The sequence below is a fragment of the Tenrec ecaudatus genome, chromosome 13 (genome assembly GCF_050624435.1).
Source record: "Tenrec ecaudatus isolate mTenEca1 chromosome 13, mTenEca1.hap1, whole genome shotgun sequence".
In the NCBI taxonomy this organism is placed as follows: Eukaryota; Metazoa; Chordata; class Mammalia; order Afrosoricida; family Tenrecidae; genus Tenrec; species Tenrec ecaudatus.
This window is the reverse complement of record NC_134542.1, coordinates 73,428,118-73,450,934: the sequence shown is the minus strand read 5'-3', so window position 1 is coordinate 73,450,934 and position 22,817 is coordinate 73,428,118. Positions and strand designations below refer to the sequence as shown.

Below are 22,817 nucleotides of genomic sequence, written 5' to 3'. Positions count from 1 at the left end.
TTCTTGCAAAAGACAATCAAGAAAGAATGTTTGGGATGACCCCGGTCTACTAAAGTTGTTCGGATTATGTGCAAACCATTAGTTGGCAGTAAGAGTAAATATAGGATCCCTTGTCCTTTGGTATCTTGTAAATAATTTGAACCAAGAGTCCCTGGAATATATCATCTAGTGACTTTTCCCAATCACTGACAAGCCTAGACTATGCCCATTTATTCATATATTTCAGCTATCTTGTCTCATCCATAGGCCCTAGTCATTCATCCATCTGTTCATTGTTAATCATTTTTTATTGAGTCACATACTGATCTGTGCTCTGGAGCAGAAATTCACCAATGCTATATGCAGTCTCTCAAAAGCCCTGACTATGGAGCCTCACGTTTTCTTTGCCTGTGGGACCTTTTGGGATCAGAATTTTCAGGTTTCTTCTATAAAACAGCACCATGTGACTTAGATGGATTAAATTGAGAGTTTAGTCATTTCTTAGTTATTGAATGTAGATCAATACAGGTATATTTGTATGAGAATTAGTCTAACTCAATGACAAAGAAAAGGAAATTAGAAAATATTTTAAAAAGTAGAATATCAGTGATAAATATTTTACTTCGATATTTCACCTCAGAACAAAACAATATTTTATTTTGAAAGCAATATTAAAGACAAAAATAACGAAGATTATCTGTCTAATATTGTGATATGCTTAATGAGCCAAAAAATAAATTCAAAAGCTTCAAACATCTTAGATAATCTTTAGAAAAATAATAGTAATAATAATTCTAAAACTAATTCTAAAATGAGAAAAGTTATATACTATTTATTCTTCTATCACTGGTACTGTTAAATTACAGAGCGAACACATTTTTATTTTATTTCATTAGCACCACTAGGCCAAGTAAATATTTTATATAAAGTAGACTATTTCTAAAAAATAAGGGCACCATCTTTCTAGAGAGAAATCCTTTAACCTTATCCCATATATGAGTAGAATGTTTTTATTTCTGCCCAGTGTATCTATTTTATAGAGGGTCAACATACTTGAATATGCATTTTAATCACGTGCTTACTCATCCTTTTTATAAAGTAGCTATTTTTAGCTCAGCCATTTCCAAATGTTATGCATTATTGGTAATAACATTGTAACTGGTCCAAGAATGCCATGGCCCAAACTACTCTGATAGTGTGTGGCACTCACACCTGGCCCTGCAGTTCTGCAGCATTGGAATACCAGGTTAAAGACTGGGATCCCTTCATTTATTCGATTCCCAAGAATGACCTGACCTGGCTTGAGTTTCTAAACATTTCAAGATTTAAAGAAATGTCTTTCTATTATATTTTGTTTGGGTTGTATTTGATTTAAACAAAAGGAAATCAAAATAGCAGCCAAAGATTCGCTTCCACCCGTGCAACAGGACAGGTAAGAGTGCCAAAGTAACAAGTAGTTTCTAAATGCACAAGGAAACAAAGGAGTGCATTGGCCAAAGAGAATGCAAACTGCCAGCTCTTGCTACAAAGCTAACCATGTGCTGCTCTTTCCAGAATCAGAAAACTATGGAAGATGTTCAATAACAATTAGTAGCATTTGTTTTCATGTCAATGAAAAGTGGATAAATTTAGATGGTTGCTATTTATGTGCATTGATCAAATCTTTTCAGCATTTGACATGAAAATCCACCTGTGGAGCTTTCCTGGTTGGGTCACAATTTTAGAATAAAACAAACTGTATTTTCAAACTAATATACACAATTAAATGTACACAGGATCATATGATTCTGACAGTAAATGCATGTTTTGGCACAATTTTATTTAAAGAATCTCTATATATGGGCTTAAAAATTATTTCAATTGTTAGCATCACATTTAAAGAATATATATGTACATAAATATATACATATACATATTATGGTGCTGTATCTAATCTTGTGACCTGCCACGTCTACCAAAGCAGATTGGCATTACATTTAAGTGATTCTTAAATTACAGATCAAGGAAATGCATACAGAAGACTTGGGGCCTGCCCAGTGAATTTTAAAGTGGAGATTAATGAAAATATTTAAAAATATTTTCTGTGGGGTTCATTTTCTGAATTTCAGAAGCTAAATGCAACTAGTTCATCCGAAGGCAGTACAGTTGATATAGGAGCTCCTGCTGAGGGAGAGCAGCCTGAAGTTGAACCTGAAGAATCCCTTGAACCTGAAGCCTGTTTCACAGAGGGTAAGTGAAGCGATGTACCGGTTATGGCCATAGGTCTCTCTCTCTCTCTCTCTCTCTCTCTCTCTCTCTCTCTCTCTCACACACACAAAATTGATAAAACACATACATCTATTATTTATTCACTATTTTACTCCATTGCGTATTTGTTTTCTTTTCCTATGTCAAAACAAAGTAAAGGTAAGATTTTCAAAAGGTAAGAGAGATTTCATATATGTGATTATATTACTCTCATTTTTTGAGGATCCTGTTTGATTCTAAGAAATATTGTTCATATATGACTTTCCTGAGGTCTTCTAGAATACATTACAGGAAAGAGGGGAAAATTATACATGTTTCTCTCAGCTTAATGGAGGAAGGCGGAGAGAGTGAAAAAAAGAGAGAAAATGGGGAAGGGAAGTAAAAGCAATAATGTTTTGTGATATTAAAACTGCTTGAGCAACAGCTGCTGCCTGCGAAGAGCGCCAAACACTTTTCCCTAGTTCTGAACGATGATCATAGGTCATGAAAGACCGAAACACGCAATGAGTTATGCATAGGAGTTTAGAATAATCTCAAATTGTTTTTGAAGATTCCATTGGATCATTTGAGGTGTAAATGTGTTTCTACTACAAAAATAATGCTACCTATCAAACCACCCCAGACCTCAACATGTAATGAAAATATATAATGTATACTAAAATATCACTAGCTTTGCCAACAAGTCAGATAATTTTTGCAGACGTTGGCTGGGCTGGGTCACATCTTTGGGATCTTAGAATGAGCGGATACAGCTCCCACACACACGTGTTTCGCCCTCCTGCACTCACAAGCAGCATGAATTTAGAGAGCCAGAGAATAAGCCCATGCACCAAGGACACCTCCAGGTTCCACATTTGTCATGTGTGCTCGTCCAGATTCCCTTTTCAGGTAAAATGACTTTTTTAGGTTCAAAATATTTGCACAGGAGTTATAATAATATACAATTTCAGCATTTCCTTTTTCATAATTTTACCAAATATTACATATGAAATATAACCAGTACTATATTATAGAAAGTAATAAGAATATATATACAGATATTGATCAATCAGCTCTAACAATTTGGGTATTTATCTCATATTGGCTTCAGGCTTTTTATTTAAGAAGAAAGCATGTATGCACGCATCCATCCTTTCCTGTTTCCTTCTCTCTCTTCCAAATATAAACCATTCCCAAGTTTGGCATTCATAATTCTCACTAGTATTTGCCATTTTCTCTTAAACTGTCCTTTAACATCTCATATATTCCTTGAGGGAAAACATAAACTAAGTTTTTTGTTCCATTTAATTTAAGCAAACTAATCTGAATTAAAATATGTATGCATATTTATATGTGAGTGGCTAACAATCACTAATAGAATAGATATGATGGAAAGATCAACTTTGCTGATGCTTTTGTATTTTGTTTTCTGTTTTTCTATTTATTTTCCTGTCAAATAGCTTTCCAATGGAATATAATTCATTATCATCAGCCCATAAAAATAAAAGAATGTTTGTAGAATGGATAATTTTAAAACTGTGTGAGTAATATGCATTTTTATGAGAACAAACTACCTTTAAAAAGAAGGGTATTCACTGGAATAATTTCATTTGGAATAATGCAGATGCCTCTCCCGTTCATGCAAATGTACATAATCAGAGTGATTTGGATTTTCCTTACTGATCACATCTATTTCAGACTGTGTACGGAAGTTCAAGTGCTGTCAGATAAGCATAGAAGAAGGCAAAGGGAAACTCTGGTGGAACCTTCGGAAAACGTGCTATAAAATCGTGGAGCACAACTGGTTTGAAACCTTCATTGTCTTCATGATTCTGCTCAGCAGTGGGGCTCTGGTAGGTGGTGGGTGGCGGACCTTCTCCTCAATGAGCCTCATAGTACTCTTCCGCAAAACAAGCAAGGGGCTTGCGGGGATGGGAGTCATTTATATTTGATGTGTTTAGGCAACATGCTTGATATGTGAGAGGCTCAGTAAATAGCAATTTTTATTTCTCTACTGTGGGCCTCAGATCACCTCAAACTCATTTTGGTGTCATCGAATATTTAGAGAAGACTGTTTCTAGCTTTTAGTCCTCAAAAGCAGCTCCTCTGACTAATCAAGCAGGCACCCTATGGGGTCATCAGCTGAACGGCACAACATAAACTTCATGGGGCTGGAAACCCATCAGTTCACGCGGATGTGCGAATGCACTGCATATGCCAGTGTCTACTAAGTTACGTGTGCTTGGGTGGGAAAGAAAAGCATCCACACTCAATATGTCTTTGATTTGATTCAAATGGATGGTCAATCCGGTTGAAAAGCTGACTAACGATCATGAAAATGGCATGACTTGTCTCCCCACGTGGTGGCTGTAGTTTCCATATTTTCAATTAGTCTCTTGAAGGTTTGGGGGGTTCATTTCATTAGAAGAATTAGGAAATTGGATCTGGAGGCTGTAAGTCCATTTCTGATGGGACCAAGAATCCTGCAGCCTGCCTAGTGCCGGCCGAGTGTAAAGGGAAGCGTGACGTCTCATCCGTGAACAGCAGCTCGGACATGTTTAGCTCTAAGCAAAGCTCACTCCAACACACTGCTGATTACGCTGGCTTCCCAGGAGCCTCGAGCCCAAACAACCTAAGGGTCTTTAGTGAGCCATGGTAACAAGCCTGGAACCCCTTTCTGAGAGAGAAAGAGAGAGAGAGAATCATTTTGTCCTTCTATAGACAAACAGGTGATGTTAATCATTTCTTAATAGGGACTCCTAAAAATTAGTTCCCCCAAGTTTTCCCCAAGAGCGCTGCATAAAACCTGCAGAGGTGCTTCATCGCCAGTGTATACACACACTGAAAGAAGGAGAAGAGGAGAAAGACAGACACATGAAGACAGAAGAGACACAGAGAGCCATCATCCTTGCCCAGGGTTAGGGGTCCAAGGGTTTAGAGGTAGTTGTTAGGTGCCAGAGTCAGTTCTGACCCATAGTATGTACCAGAGAAGAAACCCTGCCGGGTCCTGTGCCATCCTCGGGGATCTTAGCCTTAGATTCGCATGACTAAAAGCCCATCCATAGACAATCCAGAGCAAAGCCGAGTTGCTTCCAGATGGTTGCTTCTTGCTCCAGGAAAAAGCAGCTGGCAGCTTCTCAAACATGTAAGGCCTGTGGGGAAACCTGCTGCTGAAGTTTGAAAATGACTGACACCCAAGTGCTGATTGAGGCACATGCGTAGTCAGCACTCACTGGTGTTCAGAGAGGTGCAGCGTAAAGTGTCCCCATGGGAGACACGAAGCCTTAGGCACTTGCAAAGAGTTTTGCATCGTAATTTTGTGGCGGTGGCGGTGCTTTTCAAATTAAAAAAAATCAATTAGAGACTGCTAAAGGCAAAGACGTTTAAACAGCTTTTTCTCACTTACAGGCCTTTGAAGATATATATATTGAACAGCGAAAGACCATTAAAACGATGTTAGAGTATGCTGACAAGGTTTTCACCTATATATTCATTCTGGAAATGCTGCTAAAGTGGGTGGCGTATGGTTTTCAAATGTATTTTACCAATGCGTGGTGCTGGCTGGACTTCCTGATTGTGGATGTGAGTACGCCCCGACTCCTTGCTTCATTCGCACTGGCATGCAGTCATAGCGACAGGGCAGTGTTCTCAACCTTCCTGATGCGCGACCCTTTCATACAGTGCCCATGTTGTGGTCACTGACACCGCCCCCCAACCATAAAATGATTTCCGTTGCTACTTCATACCTGTATTTTTTCCACTGTTATGAATTGGATGACCCCTGTGAAAGGGTCATTCGACCCCATAGGGGTCGTGACCCACAGGTTGAGAACCGCTTGACTAGGGCTAGCATGGTGCCTGGCACATAGTAGGCAGTGTATTTTGGAAATTTCAATATAAACTTGTTCATGGATGAAACAATTACACTTGTTAGCTTAAAATTTTGCTTTTTCCATTTTTCACATCTCACCCAACCCACAGTGTTTTCCAGGGTTACTTGTGGTCCATGTTTTAATTTTCCTTTTAGGTTTGCTGAAGAATATAAGAAGTGATCAATTTTCTGAGAGGTGTAAATGAAGATTTCATTTCTGTGTTATTTTTATTGCTTTGCTTTTGATGTTTCAAAAACCTGTAAAGGATTTTTAAGAGCGAACACACACACAGGTCCTTCTTTTCCCAAGTTTGCCACAATGGTCCTCAAAAGGGGAGGATCCCCAGACCAAACTTGTTAGAAAAACGGCTTTGCAGGCTCGCCCCCCACCCCCTGCTGATTCATACCCTGTCAGTTCTCCATGTGCTTGACAACCTCTCCAGGGCCTTCTGATGCTCACTAACTTTGGAGAATTGCTGCCCCATTGCACAGAGCAAGGTTGAACGGTGTAGACCATTTTACCTGAAAATAACAAACCATGTGGTTTTTTTCTGTATAGGTTTCATTGGTTAGCTTAACAGCAAATGCCTTGGGTTACTCAGAACTTGGCGCCATCAAGTCCCTGCGGACACTCCGAGCTCTGCGGCCACTCCGAGCCTTATCGCGGTTTGAAGGAATGAGGGTAGGTCCCAATGCTTCCGGATTTGTTGGAATTCTACCTGAAATCAGACCGACACTTTATACTCTAGTATAAATGGAATGACAAATCCATAGAGAATTTACAAGTGTCTCCTACATTCACACGAATGTACCCAATCAGAAGTATTTATCAGATGCCAATAGTAGTTGGCATGGTTGGCGAGACTCGGTTAATATAATGCCTGAATGGCTGTTTCTGAATTAACTAGATTTTCACTCAGTAGGACATCTCTCTTCATCCTGTGAAAACTGTGGAGCTGCATCCAGAGAGCTCACGTTCCTTCCATCTATTCCTGTGCAGGAAATCCTACTCACTGGAATTTGAAAGCACCGACCATCCCTCAGTGCTTCCTCCTGAGTCCCTGAGTCTGTTCGAGGTCTTTTTCAAGTCTAGATACAATCGCTCAGCTTTCAAATGCAGACCGGGTGGCTCAAAGTAGGTCAGCTATAGAACTCAAACAATCATTTTCCGAGGTGGCACAAAGGAACCAGGAAGAATCTGTCCTGACATTTGTCTGCCCTCCCCCGGCCCCCCACCACCCGGAGCAAAACACCTGAGAACAAAATGTCTTCATCATCAAAGAAATCATGATACCCCGTCTTTATAGCTTTATATGTTCAAAGGGGGAACTTGCAGAAAATGAGGCTTCTTGTGGCATTTGAAAAGAGTGACTTGGGACTTTCTTTGGACACTGCAAACCCAACCAGAAATGCTGCGTGGGTAGATGTAAAGAATTGTTAGATGGTAGATTCTTTTCCCTTGACCCATTTGGAATCATCTTTTCATGTAGTAATAGGCTAATTAAGCAAAAAGTTTCAAGCTTTTAGTACTCCATTGATTTTCATATTTTATATAAGATATCTATACCCATACATGTACATATCTGCACACACCTAAGAGTATTGTAGAAGATTTATATATATATATGTACATATGTATATATTTCTTATATTTTACATGCCTACTTCTTGATAATGTGTCTATCTGTTATGTTTTAGGTGTATGTGTAAATTTAGCTAAACATGTCTTTCAAAATAATTTAAGAAATGTACTGAAAAGGTTCCTGATGATGCCCTGGTTAATTGGGAAAGCTGCAAGTATCAAGACTATTAGGCAAAACCATTGGTCTCAAGTTATAAACGTTGATGAAAATATAACCTGTCCTAACCAGTCTGACAGCGTTTCTCTTATCTAAGAAGTCTATTTTGAGAAAGTTTTCATGGATTAGGACTTTCAGAGTCAGGAAAATTAAGTGACTTTCCCAAAAGCATACAGTTAATCCATGTTTCTATATGAAAAATGTATGCAATGTTTGCCTGAGAGAGTTCTGGTATGCACTTCTGAGGATAATTATGATTAGTACTCCTGCTCACTCTGAAAATTATCCCACGAGTGGTTTCTTTTACTCTCAAAGTTCGTAAAGCAAATTGTATATTTTGTATGGTTTTTAAAAATGCGATGTTCATATGATGAACATCAATGATCATATCAAAATTGATATCCAGAATTATTCAATGCATTTGTAATTAGTTTGATGAAAATTCTATATGCGTACATTCTCACTCCTTAAGAAAATGCTGTACAAATAGGAAGTTCATGTATGCTCTTCTGTATCATTGCTTTAAAATTCTTGGTCGGCGTTTTCATGATTCAATCTGTACTGAACAAATGTAACATTTGATGTTAGTCTTTTTATATCATCTTAGACTAAGGAAAAGATAATTATTTATTATTGGCCTTTCATTTATTTTTCTTTCTTGTTTCTTGGATAGGTGGTTGTAAATGCTCTTTTAGGAGCCATTCCATCCATAATGAATGTACTCCTGGTGTGTCTAATCTTTTGGCTAATATTCAGTATCATGGGAGTGAACCTCTTTGCTGGTAAATTCTACCACTGTATCAACTATACCACTGGAGAGATGTTTGATATAAGCGTGGTCAACAACTACAGTGAGTGTAAAGCCCTTATAGAGAGCAATCAGACTGCCAGGTGGAAAAACGTCAAAGTCAATTTTGATAATGTGGGACTTGGATATCTTTCTCTGCTTCAAGTAGTAAGTAACCGCTTTATTAATCTCTGGGGTATATTGTTAAAATGAAACTACAATTCTTTCTGCTAGATATCTGTGATGATTTACTTTTGTCTGTAACAGACCTTATCTCCCAGCAAAACTCCCATATCTACCAGTGAGCAAGAAACATTACATTTGCCAAATCGTAGTAACTTATTTACTTATGGCTTCTGCTTCAGTCTGTTTGGGTTATCTGTCCAGTCAAATTCACATTTCCTCCTCCTGTACTCTCCTTTCTTTCTCCCTAAGGTGACTTAGGGAACAGTACACATTTGAAAATGAGTCAAGGTGCGCATCAGGGTTGCATCTTGTCACCACAATTATTCAAACTGTATGCTGAGCAAATAATCAGGGAGCTGGAGTATGTGAGGCAGGAGGAGGCATCAGGATCAGAGAAAGGCTTATTAACAACCTGATCTACACAGACGGCACAGGCTTGCTTGCCGGCGGTAAGGAATGCCCGAAGCACTTGCTGATGATAAAAGACTGTTCCTTACGGTGTGGATTGCAGCTCAATATAAAAAATCAAAATCCGCATAACTGACCCAATAAGCACCATCATGATAAACAGGAGAGACTGAAGCTGTGAAGGAGTTCATCTTGCTTGGATCCACATTCAATGCTCATGGAAGCAACAGTCAAGAGATCAAACAATGTGTTGCACTGGGTAAATCTATTGCACAAGAAATCTTTAGTATTGAAAAGCAAGGATATTACTTTAAAGAAAGGGGACCCAACCCAAGTCATTGTATTTTCAATCACCTAAAATGCATGTGAAACTTGGATATTGAATAAGGAAGACCAAAGAAACATCAATGCATTTGAATTGTGATACTAGTGAAGATCATTGAAAGCACCATGAACTGCCAGCTTCTCTGAATATTTGCTCAGCATACAGACTGAAAAAGTATGGTGAGAGGATACAACTCTGCGCACTTTTCTTGATTTTAAAACCATATCATATTCTCTTGTTCTGTTTTCACAGCTGTCTCTTGATCCATGTACAAGTTCCACATGATCACAATGAAGTGTTGTGGAATTCCCATTCTTCTCCAGGCTATCCATAGCTTTTTCATGATCTGCCATCAAATGCCTTGGTATTAAAACACAAATAAGCATCTTTGTATTATTTTTGCTTTCAGCCAAGATCCATCTGATCTCAGCAATGATATCCCTGGTTCTGTGTCTTCAGAATCCAGCCTGAATCTTTGGTAGATCCATTATTCAGTCTGAATGCTGAGCAACTAATCAAAAAGTTGGATTGCAGGAAGAAGAATGCAGCATCAGGATTGGATGAAGTTTTATTAACAAGCTGCTCTATGCAGCGATCACAGCCTTGCTTGCTGAAAGTGAGGAAGACTAGAGGCACTAGCTGAAGAAGATCAAGATTTCTGATTCAGTCTATGTGGGTTATCTGTGCAGTCAAATTCACATTTCCTCCTCCTGTACTCCCCTTTCCTTCTCCCCAAGATGACTTGGGGAATAGTACAAGTATGAATTACAAAGCAATGTAAAGAAGACCAAAATCCTTACCATTGGGCCAGCAGGTGACATCATGATTGATGGAGAAAAGATTGAAGTTGTGAAGGATTTTATCTTGCTTGGATCCACAACCAATGCTCAAGGAAGCAGCGGTCAGCAGAGTAAAGGATGCATTACATAGAACTGCTGCAGAAGCTCACCTGAAAAGCAAAGGTGTTACTTCGAGAACTAAAGTATGCCTGACCCAAACCATGGTATTTTCAATGGCTTCATAGGCATGTGAAAGTTGAACATTGAATAAGGAAGACCAAAGTAGAATTGATGCATTTGAATTGTGGACCTGGCAAAGAATATGGAAAGTCCTAAAGACTACCAAAAGGACAAACAAGTCTGTCTTGGAAGAAGTTTGGCTAGGGGGCTTCTTACAGGCAAAGATGACGAAACTTGATCTTAAAAACTTTGGACATATTGCCAAGAGAGACCAGTCCCTGGAGGACATCCTGCTTGGTAAATATGTTAGTCTGAGTGGACTAGAGAAGCAAAAAATCCAGGGAAACTCCTATATGTAAAGGAAAGAGCCTTATATACAGGAGCAGTTGAATATTGAGAAAACATCCCAGCCCAGGCCACATCAAGTCCATAAGTCCAAAATTAGTCCATGTGTCCAGTGCCAGTCTTGAAATTCCTCTTCAGACTCATGCAACACATGCAATGACGCCGAATGCAGAAAGATCACACGCCAGTGGGTGGAAAATCTTGTGGATCCAATAGCAGTAGAAGCCTTTTAGAGCTGGCATGGATCTCCACATGACTTCAGCTCCACAGCTCTGGATACATTAGTGTAGCTCCACCAGGCTCCTCGTCAGTAATGTCTCACAGGAAGTGAGCATGTGGCCCACCTCCAATGGGCTGTTTTTCTCCATCGTGCTTCTAAATGAGGTCATCAAGCTGCGGCCTGATTGATAGGCTAAACTCGAACCCTTCACTCTTAATTCTCAAATTGACAATAGATTATGTAACTACCACAGTAAAGTGGTGGGGGCAGTCAAAAAGAGAAAGGCCCTGAAGGAGATAGCTTGACACCATGGCTGCAGCAATGGGCTCAAGCATAAGAACAATTGTGATATGATCAGGACAGGACTCTGTTTCTTTATGTTGTGCATCGGATCCCTATGGGTTCAAGCCTATTTGATAGCACCTAACAACAACAACAATGTGGACGACCAGAGAAAAAGCAAATCTGCCTTAGAAGAAGTGTAGCCATAATGCTCCTGAGAGGCAAGGATGGGAAGACTTTGTCTTTCATACTTTTGGCATGTTGTCAGTAGAGACTATATCCTGGAGAATGACATCATTATTGGTAAAGTGGTGGGGCAGTGATAAAGAGGAAGTCCTTTGACAAGAGGGATACACAGTGGCTGAAATGATGGGTTGAAACATAAGAGTAATTTTGAGAAGGGCACCAACTGGGCAGTGTTTGGCTGTGTTGTACATCAGGCTGATCTGAGTCAGAACTGACTTGGCAGCACCTAACTAAACAATACGATCACTTAAGCATCCTTGAATACTGCCCAAGACTCAGAAGAAACATATTTGGCCCCCATGTAGTTTGAAGTTTTCATTGATTTTATTTTGCATGGATCCTTAATCAACCTTCATAGAAACAACAATGAAAGAAAATCAAAGGACATATTGTACTTGGCAAATCTACTGCACAAAACCTATCAAATGTGTTGAGGAACAAAGATGTCACACTAAGGTCTGAAGTGTTCCTTGCCCAAACTGTGATGTTCTCAATCACCTCGTATGTATGAGAGAGCCAGACAATGAAGAGGAAAGACCAGAGAAGAATTCAAATTTGTTTTTGAATTTTCGTGCTGGCAAAGAATATTGAAAATACCAGGGCCTTCCAGAGGAACAAACAAATCTGTCTTGAAGAAGCACATTCAAGATGTTCCTTAGATATGAAGGTGGCAAGATAATCTCTCATATATTGGCCATGTTATCATGATGGTCCAGTTCCTGGACAAGGACATCAGGCTTGGGGAGCAAAAAGGTCAGGGAAAAAGAGGAAGACTCAATGGAACAGGTTGACACAGTTGCTGCAACAATGGGCTCAAACATAACCACCATTGTCACAATGGCCCAGGACCAGACAATATTTCATTCTGTGCACAGGGTTGTTCAGAGTTGGAACCAACTCAAGGACACCTAACAACAACAATGCCAGCATGGGCTGTGTGTATTGCTTTGGTTTTTCGTCCTGCACCATGTCTTGGCTGACTTTGGATTTCCTGTTGTGGCATGTTATGATGATGTGATGACAAAGCCGTCTACCCAGCACCACATTCCGCATTCTCCTACTCTCGGCTGAGAGTGTCCTCACACTCACAACACTTCTGTCCTACTATCCAATTTCCTTTAAACTATCCAATTACTGTTGTCTGTTTATCCAGCATAAGACAGGGTTCTCTGATCTACGCCAAGGTATTCATTGGGCGTGTTTGCCTAGGTCTTTCCTTGCCATTGCCAAAATATCTTTCCAAACCGTGATAGAAATGGGGACTGTGCTACAAGCTTCATAGTCCTCTCTAGGTATCCAAGCACAAATCCTTTGTTAACAGGATCTCTAATGAGTTCCCCATGGTTCCTTCCCACACTTTCTGTGAGTAAAGTAGAGGCAGTAACCCTGGGGTGGTGTTAGAGGGACTGGGGTGGGGCGAGATCGAGAGAGAGAGAGAGAGAGAGAGAGAGAGAGAGAGAGAGAGAGAGAGAGAGAGAGAGAGAGAGAGAGAGAGAGAATGGTATCACCCATCCACCTTTCACCACCACCATTACAAACTCACCATTACACCCCTCATCCTGACTCCAAGGTCAATTCCCATGCTTCTTACCTGCTGGTTGAACCTTTCCCGTACAAGATTGTTCCTATGCAAATGAAAATTTTACTATCAAGACTATTATGTCTGCTCTACATTCATAAAACTCCATTCAGTTCCTCACTTGGCCACATTGTTGTCATATTCATACACATCCTTAGGGAGTCCATGTAGACAATTTCCAACAATATTTGAATAGACAAAGTTTGTGTGGCTAAGGAACTGAAACACACACACAAGATAATTACTTTCAGGATTACAGCTTCCACACAATAGAAAACAAATGTTTAAAAAAGATAAACCGCAGTTCAATATAATGTTCATTTTCTGATAAGGACACCATTTCTTCATGTAGTATAATTGCTTCAAAATAGCATGCTCAACAATACTAAAGAGGTTTTCAAGAACAAACCCATTATCAGTGGTGATTGGTGGTAGCACTATTCATTTTAATCCTTTAGAAAAGTATAAATAAAAATAAAGCAGACCACAATATAGAGTATGCTTTTCTATTTATTCCATGCTGATACTTCTCACATGAAATTCATTAATTGCACATTATATACCCACAGGCACATCAGAGACAAATGTTGATCATTGCTTTTATGATCGTACTTCTGGATAGTAGACTGTGATTTCCAAATATTCAACAATGCTAGAGAAGATTATAAAGTTGATTTCCTTTCAGTAATATACCTGTATTATAAAACATTGCCCTAAGAGATTAAATATTAACTCCAAACGCTTGTATATTCCTGTTTAGAATGACTATTGGTGAACTGATCATGTACTTAATTGTATTTCTAAAGTTGTATTTTTGGCGGAAAAGTAAACAGTATGACTATTTTACAGGCCACCTTTAAGGGATGGATGGATATTATGTATGCAGCTGTAGACTCTCGAAATGTAAGTTTATTTGGAGGGGAAATTGTTTAATCTGATCACATGGAGGCTATCTTATTTTAATTAAATAGTACTGTCAGTAAAATAAAACTATTGACACTCATAGAGAACCTTTGGATAACAAAAAATAAAATAGTTAATAATACAATTTCTTCCAAAATGTGACTGAAACATTTTACTTTCCTTGTTGTGAATTTTTATCTTTTTTAGCGTCTAGCATGGTCCCTGGAATTTGAAAATATTCATCAAATTGATGTGCAGGACATTTTCCTTTTGACTCTGCTCGTTCTGTTCGTTTATGCATTGAAGGTCCTCGCAGGCAGTGCTCTTCAATGCTACAGATCCCCTTCAGCACCTGATGGTTGGAAAAGGAGGGGGCGGGGGAAACAAACCAAAACAGGAGAAAAAACAAACCCAAAATCTCAATAGTTGTCTGTGGGAGATTAAATCATCTACTGGAATCAAGAGTCTTTCACACTCTATCACATCAGTGCTGGTGAAAAATGTTCTATAGATTCCATTAATGTTTCATTATTTCACAATGAAAGGGGAAGCTACATTTTAACATCTGGTGGGGGGGGTGTGTATTTATTTCTATCACCAGAAACTATAAATGACACCCCAATGTTATTTTCCTAGTATCAAGAACTAAGTTTTCTGAATAAAATGTGAATTCCTGAGCTATTTCTTATTCACTTTATGAAAAACAGAGAGCTAAAAACCTTGTATTGGATGAAGGGTGGTAAGAAGAAATGAAAAGATAATGGAAATTTTCCATGAACTTTTTGAACTCCTCTGTTATCTCTGTAAGTGCTATCAGGAATTCCCAGTTATTGTGCTTTTTTTAATTTTAACAATAGCTATAATTTATTATTTTTGGTCACTCGGCTAGCACATTGTTTCAGATTGCTTCATAGGATCCCAAACAACTCTCTTGCAGATATACATTAACCCATTTTACTGCTGCAACAGAGAGCCTTGGCAAAGGGCTAGACCACTGAGTAACTCTGACTAAACACACTGGAGCCATAGACAGCTTCTCTAGTAGTTTCGCAGCTATTTGATCAATTTGTTTACAGTACTCTCTACCTTCCTAATCAGCAGCGTAACTGCCTCTTTATTCTATAAAACATATTCTCAGCTTCGTCCTTAATAACTCCACAGGTGCTGCCTGCACAGAACTCCTCAACAGTCAAGAACTTTACGAGAGTTCTAATAGCCGTACAGTGATCAGCTTGTCACTTTTACACTTGCTGGTCACCAGGGAAATGCAAATTCAAACCCAGTGGTATCCCTAGGGCAGGCAGGAAGCACAGACCTTGGCGAACAATATGTCAGGACTGTCTAAAATTCTTATGTAGTGCTTCAGCAGAAATTTCTTACTAATTTATGTTTTAAAGCCCCATAGTTAATTAAAACAAGGACACCTATATTTACACACAAGCTCATGAGATATAGGACATGTTATTTTCATTTTGCAGACATGGAGGTTGAGTCAGAGAGAACAAACTATAAAGGTTTTAACATAGAACAGCGTAATTGTCATATCTACTCTGAGAAGCAAAAAAAAACCACAATGTGCATGTTCAATTAGGATCTTTATTTATCAATTAAAATACATTAGTAATATTAGCATCTATTTAATTGGTAAAATTAGGTTTCATTATTCAGACTTTTCTATGAGTTGTTTCATTTTTGCAAGTCAGTGAATATTCTTGCCCAGCTTCAAACATTTTAGGTTTCATGAAATATTTTTATTCCCAGAAATCTATCCATGATTGAGAACCGAAAATCCAATCCTGTTTATTTTATACAACAAATAACTTATCTAACGGTAATAATTCCTCATATTTTCAGGTAGAACTGCAGCCCAAGTATGAAGACAATCTGTACATGTATCTTTATTTTGTCATCTTCATCATTTTCGGTTCATTCTTTACCTTGAATCTCTTTATTGGGGTCATCATCGATAACTTCAACCAACAAAAAAAGAAGATAAGTATACTTAAGCTTCCTCTTTACTCTGGCATGTGAACTGAACATTTCCCTCAGCCCAAAAGGCAGTCACTACAACAGAAGAATATAAAATATAGAATTATTGTGAGAGATTCAGTCAGATACATGACTAGACACATTGTTCTGATATCAGGTTTTGATGTTTTAAGTACAGAAATGTGAATATCGTGTGACATAATTTACATAGTGAGTGTGTGCATTTTACTAATCGCACATGTCAGTAATAGTAAGGCAGTGTGAGACGGTTTGCACATGATGGCCGGTGCCGCTGAGTTGATGCTGACTCACAACAGCCCCGTGGGACTGAGCGGAAGCGCCGCATGACGCATGACGTTTCCGACATTGTTCTGCGAGGGCGTTGTCAAGGCTCATGCTGTGGGTTCAAACCACGGAGCTTTCAGTTAGCAGCTGGGTGTTAGGAAAGTAGATGCAGCTAGCAAAGCTCGTGGTTTTAACAAGTTTTGTTTTTATCCCTTTACTTTGGAGGTCAAGACATTTTCATGACAGAAGAGCAGAAGAAATACTACAATGCAATGAAAAAACTCGGTTCAAAGAAACCACAGAAGCCCATACCTAGACCTGCTGTAAGAATGACACCATACTTCATCAACAGTAAAGGCTGTGTTATCTCTGACTCTGACTACCAATAGCATCCAGAAACTAGGCCTGCTGTAAATTCTCAGCACAGTGTTTACTTTAAGAACATAAAATTTGCATGAAAGTAAGGCAAGGCCTGTATCCTAGAGCCTCTGATATACTCTGCACATACACACACAAAGGAACAAAACAACATTCAGAAATACAAATGGCTTATGAGATGAGGACTTAATATCACAAATAAGATATAGATCAGTTACTACTTGGAAATAAGGTCATGATACATAACTGAATTTTATTCTTACATAAAAGTTGTGAACTGGTTTCAGAGTTCCCCATATGATCATCACCCTGTTATCCCTTATGTCAACATCATACATAACCACAGATCAGTTTTCAGAACTAAGAAATTAACCATGATATAATCGCTTACACAAAGTACAGAACTTAATTGAGTAACAGTTTTTTTCCACTCATCTTATCTTGCTTGAATTACAATGAATTACAATTAAACACCTTCACAACCTCATGTGAAGGTGGAATTTAAGATACTGTGCTTTGAGTGGAAATTTTAAAAGGGACAGGAGATGACAAAAAACGCAGGGAGGATTAATTTTATACTCATTCTTCAGGCTATATTCTGATGAATAGCCCCAACACATGAGATAACAAATATTTACTTATTATAGTGGCAAATCTTTATGTACTCTCATACACATTACCATGCTCTGGACACTGAAAAGATAATATGTTTAACATAGTCACTTCATAAAATATTGCATCATAAATAGTATGGATAAAATGAATACATTTATAAAAGAGTTGGGTACTCCAATAGATAAAACTTACTCCAATAACATAAATATACTGTGTATTTGTACATTCCTCTTTTTAATACTTCTATGTCAAAGTCAGAGAAGTTGACTTAAAATTTTTTTAGTTTCTAAAGTAACTTTAATATTCTTTTTTCCAGAACAAATTCCAAGGAATGGTCTTTGATTTTGTAACCAAACAAGTCTTTGATATCAGCATCATGATCCTCATCTGCCTCAACATGGTCACCATGATGGTGGAAACGGATGACCAGAGTCAAGAAATGACCAACATTTTATATTGGATTAATCTGGTGTTTATTGTTCTGTTCACTGGCGAATGTGTGCTGAAGCTAATCTCTCTCCGTTATTACTATTTCACTATTGGGTGGAATATTTTTGACTTTGTGGTGGTCATCCTTTCCATTGTAGGTAAGAGTGGGTGCTTTTACTTGAATAAGCACATTGACATCGAAACATCTGTGTTTTAAGTTTGGAAGAGGTTTTCTATTCATTTTTCCTATTTATCCTAGACTTCCAAAACAAACAAACAAAATCTAGTAGCCAATTCATCACCTTGCTATTTCTTTGATTACATTTTCTGCATGAAATAACATATAAAAGTTATGTTTTCCAGCTTTCATTTAGAAGACAAAAAATGCAACTCTGCATAATAATCTTACAGTCAATCCTACCTCTCTAATATAGATAAGCATCACTTTAATTAAAGATTTCACATACACATATACATAGGTCAAAAGAAATAGTCAAGTCATCCATAAATATGATCTCTTTATAATTGAATAATGTGTATATGAGTTTATACATGTCAGTTTCCCGTTCTCCTTGGGTTCAAATAGTGTTCTATAGTTTGTTTATTTTTCAGAAAGAGACATTTTATCCAAAATTCCAAAATCATTCTTTTACTTTTTTCATATCTTACAATTATACTAGGTAGTAAAATAAATATAAGGAGATCTAAGATAGTATTCTGCCTATTTGAGCCAAAAGAACATATATAAAGAGAGAAAAATGCTATATCAATAAGAATACTTTAAAAATAATTTCTCTGGAAGACCACACATTTTAACAATGTGATGTGCTATTTAATACTTGTAAGAATGCTATGAGATGCTACTATAATGAAGAGATGATGCTCAGGGAGCTCTCTGGTTTTCCAAGCAATACTTCTGCAAAGTATTAAGAGGAATAAATGAAATATGCAAATAAATATGTTTAGCACTGTGCTTTGTACAAAGAAAATAGTAGATCTTGAATTTCAACCCCCTAAAAGGAAAAGTATCTTTACCATAAAGCGATGCATTAAGTCAAAATCCAGGACATCTTTCTCAATGTTTGTCTCCGAAGCCTGTATCTCCTCTGTACATTTTTCTGTGTCCCCATCCCGGGAAAAACGGGATCACAAAAAACCTCAGAAGCATAAGAATTCTCTTTCTGATCCAATATCACATGCCTTATCATCTTCTAGTTCTTATACAAACGTTAGGACTCAAAAATCAAACTCGACTCAGAGAGACATGAGGGCACAAGGTGGAACTGTCCCTGTCTGTGACTCTTGAGGAGTGTAAAGCGATGCGGGTCGATGGTTTCAGACTGCTGGTTCGCAGTCCGGCACGCCACCTGCTGTCACGCCAGGCCTTCAAAGCCATGACTAGAATTTTGGAAATATAAACCCATTTCTGTTTTTGGCCACCATATATTTTGGAAATGAAAGAATCCCTCAGTTGTGCACATTTTTAGACCTTCAGTGGTTGAATATCTCCTTTTACAGATGCTCGTTTTCTTGAGTTACAGTGAATTGGAGTTGACTCAATGACACCTAGTTTTTGAGAGAAAAAAATGACCATTCATGCCTTAGAATAAAGCTAATATTACAACAAACATAGAGGTTGAATTTTGCTGGACAGACAATTTCAGAATGGACGCATATACTTTTCATATCCACATTTCATAAACCATTATCGCTTATCTTAGTAATGTAATTTCTTCACTTACTGCTATTGAATATAGCACTATTTTTGTTATTGTTTCTTGATTTTCCACAGGTATGTTTCTGGCTGAGCTGATAGAAAAGTACTTTGTGTCCCCTACCCTGTTCCGAGTGATCCGCCTCGCCAGGATCGGCCGAATCCTGCGTCTGATCAAAGGGGCCAAGGGGATCCGGACACTGCTCTTCGCTTTGATGATGTCCCTTCCTGCGCTCTTTAACATCGGCCTCCTGCTCTTCCTGGTCATGTTCATCTACGCCATCTTTGGGATGTCCAACTTTGCCTATGTTAAGAGGGAAGTTGGAATTGATGACATGTTCAACTTCGAGACCTTTGGCAACAGCATGATCTGCCTCTTCCAAATCACCACCTCTGCTGGCTGGGATGGCCTGTTAGCACCCATCCTGAATAGTGGGCCTCCTGACTGTGACCCTGAGAAGGTTCACCCCGGGAGCTCAGTGAAGGGAGACTGCGGCAACCCCTCCGTGGGGATATTCTTCTTCGTCAGCTACATCATCATCTCCTTCCTGGTGGTGGTGAACATGTACATCGCTGTCATCCTGGAGAACTTCAGCGTGGCCACGGAGGAGAGTGCGGAGCCCCTGAGCGAGGACGACTTCGAGATGTTCTACGAGGTTTGGGAGAAATTTGATCCTGACGCCACCCAGTTCATCGAGTTTGCCAAACTCTCGGATTTTGCGGCCGCCCTGGACCCGCCGCTTCTCATCGCCAAACCCAACAAAGTCCAGCTCATCGCCATGGACCTGCCCATGGTCAGCGGGGACCGGATCCACTGCCTCGACATCCTGTTTGCCTTCACCAAGCGGGTTCTGGGGGAGAGCGGGGAGATGGATGCCCTTCGGATACAGATGGAAGAGCGCTTCATGGCTTCGAATCCCTCCAAGGTCTCCTACGAGCCCATCACCACCACTCTGAAACGGAAACAAGAGGAGGTGTCTGCTATCGTGATCCAGAGGGCTTATAGACGCTACCTCTTGAAGCAGAAAGTTAAAAAGGTTTCAAGTATATATAAGAAAGACAAAGGCAAGGAAGGTGAGGGAACGCCAATCAAAGAAGAAATCCTTAATGAAAAACTCAATGAGAATTCCACTCCGGAGAAAACCGATATGACACCTTCCACCACGTCGCCACCCTCCTATGACAGTGTGACCAAGCCGGAGAAAGAAAAATTTGAAAAGGACAAATCCGAAAAGGAAGACAAAGGGAAAGATATCAGGGAAAGTAAAAAATAAAAAGAAACGTGGCAAATACACTGGGTGATCAGTTGTTTACAGCCTGTGATGGTGATGTATGTGTGTCAACCGGATTCCCACAGGACGTCTATGCCAAACGGACTGTTTTTACAAATGTATACTTAAGGTCAGTGCCTATAACAAGACAGGGACCTCTGGTCAGCAAACCGGGACTCCACAAACCAGAGAAATAGCATCCATGGGAGGTTTCTGTTTTCACAACCAGCTGACACTGCTGAAGAGCAGAGACGTAATGGCTACTCAGACTATGGGAACCAACTTAAAGGGGGGAGGGAAGTAAAATTTTTATGTAAACTCAACATGTGACACTTGATAATAGAAATTGTAACCACTGTCTGTGATTTAATTGCCACATCTGCCATATTTCTACAAAATGTGTGCTGTGAATTTATCACCTTTTATTTTTTAATTCACAGGTTGTTTACTATTATATGTGACTATTTTTGTAAATGGGTTTATGTTGGGGGTGAGGGATCCGAGGGAGGGAATTCTACATTTCTCTGTTGTATAACGGGGAGTGTTTTCAATGAGGGCATGCTGCATCTCTTGTTCACGCGTAACAAAAAATCATATCACAAAAGGAGAGAATTACCCTCTTGTTTCAGGATGTTTTCAGATTTTTGAGGTGCTTAAAGAGCTATTCCTATTTTTAAGGTGTCTCATCCAGAAAAATGTTAACGTGCCTGTACATGTTCCTGAGAGTTCACAACGTTAAAGAGTTGTTTTATTTTTACATGATCCATTATATGTACATGTATATATGTATGAATGTATACATACATATATATGTATACATACATACTATCTCATAGTCATTCTGAGTCCCGGCAGCATGAATATAACACTTTTCATAAGTGTCCTTTGGCATAAAATAAAAATATCCTAACAGTCCTTTCTAAAAAACCTGAATTGACCAAAAAAACAAACAAACCCACCCCCACCCCCACTTTACCACTTTATAAAGTCGATTCTGCTTTTGCCTGCAGTATTGTTTAGCCATCTTCTGCTCTTGGTAAGATTGACATAGTGTATGTCATTTTAAAAAATCTGCTTTGTAAATAGTAATTTTACCCAGTGGTGCATGTTTGAGCAAACAAAATGATGATTTAAGCACAGTATTTATTGCATCAAATATGTACCACAGTAAGTCTCATTTGCAAGCTTTCAACAGGTCACATGACGCTCTTGGTTCCAGTACAGTTTGAAGCCGTCCCTGCTGCATGTTTCTCTTGCCTACGCTGCTGTATTTCTTCCACTGTTCAGAAGTCCAATATGGGAAGCCATATGCCGGTGGTAAAGTAAAACAAATTCTTCAACTAAGACCTCATTCTTCATGTCATTAAGCAATAGGTTGCAGCAATCAATGAAGAGCTTCTCGCTTTTTCTCCTTCCAACGTTAATTGAACACTCTGGTGAAGAGCCTGACTGTGCAAACATGTTGCAAGCTGCTTAAAGCTGTTGAAAACACACGCTTAGAGTTTTCTAAGAAAATATAAATACTGTAAAAAGTTCATTTTATTTTCTTTTTCAGCCTTTTGTACATAAAATGAGAAATCTAAAGTATCTTCAGGTGGGTGTCACAGTCACTACTGTTAGTTTCTGTTCCTAGCACTTTTAAATTAAAGCACTTCACATGCACTCAAGAATCACAGACAAAGACACAGAGTAGGTTTCTGCATTTTTCTTAGTACTGTGAACTTGCACACATTTCAATGTGAAAGGAATCTCAGACTGACTCCAGCGTTTATTGGCTTTCAAATAGTAATCCCTTATCACCAACAGAGGCTTACAGGAGGATGAGTTGATATTCTAGCTATTGTTTGAATTTGATGTTTCCACCTATTTTTTATAAATCAATAAATTATCGGTCACTTCCAGTGTTTGTTCACAAAGATAGCGCTTTTTCTTACTGACTCATATCATCCTACACCTGTACCAGATATGACACAGGATTCATGCTTTTTGCCCCCTAACAAATCCAGGTAGCTAAATAATCT

The 22,817-nt window shown here is 38.8% G+C and overlaps 1 protein-coding gene across 12 annotated transcripts in view; it reads left to right on the top strand.

The window, feature by feature from the left end:
• SCN2A (sodium voltage-gated channel alpha subunit 2) overlaps positions 1-21,514 on the top strand; it is a 103,619-nt gene extending 82,105 nt beyond the window's left edge. For 5 of the 12 annotated variants that reach the window (XM_075530444.1, XM_075530441.1, XM_075530440.1 and 2 more), the window contains exons 17-26: positions 2,088-2,208; positions 3,904-4,058; positions 5,614-5,787; positions 6,636-6,758; positions 8,549-8,830; positions 14,062-14,115; positions 15,970-16,107; positions 16,608-16,712; positions 17,699-17,969; positions 19,604-21,514. In XM_075530444.1, the coding sequence (XP_075386559.1) occupies positions 2,088-2,208; positions 3,904-4,058; positions 5,614-5,787; positions 6,636-6,758; positions 8,549-8,830; positions 14,062-14,115; positions 15,970-16,107; positions 16,608-16,712; positions 17,699-17,969; positions 19,604-20,799 (2,619 nt within the window). In that variant the 3' untranslated portion in view covers positions 20,800-21,514. Of the gene's footprint in view, positions 1-2,087; positions 2,209-3,903; positions 4,059-5,613; positions 5,788-6,635; positions 6,759-8,548; positions 8,831-14,061; positions 14,120-15,969; positions 16,108-16,607; positions 16,713-17,698; positions 17,970-19,603 lie in introns of all 12 variants that reach the window. The other 7 variants (XM_075530448.1, XM_075530443.1, XM_075530449.1 and 4 more) reach the window with 3 other exon arrangements.
• Positions 21,515-22,817: the final 1,303 nt, after the last annotated feature.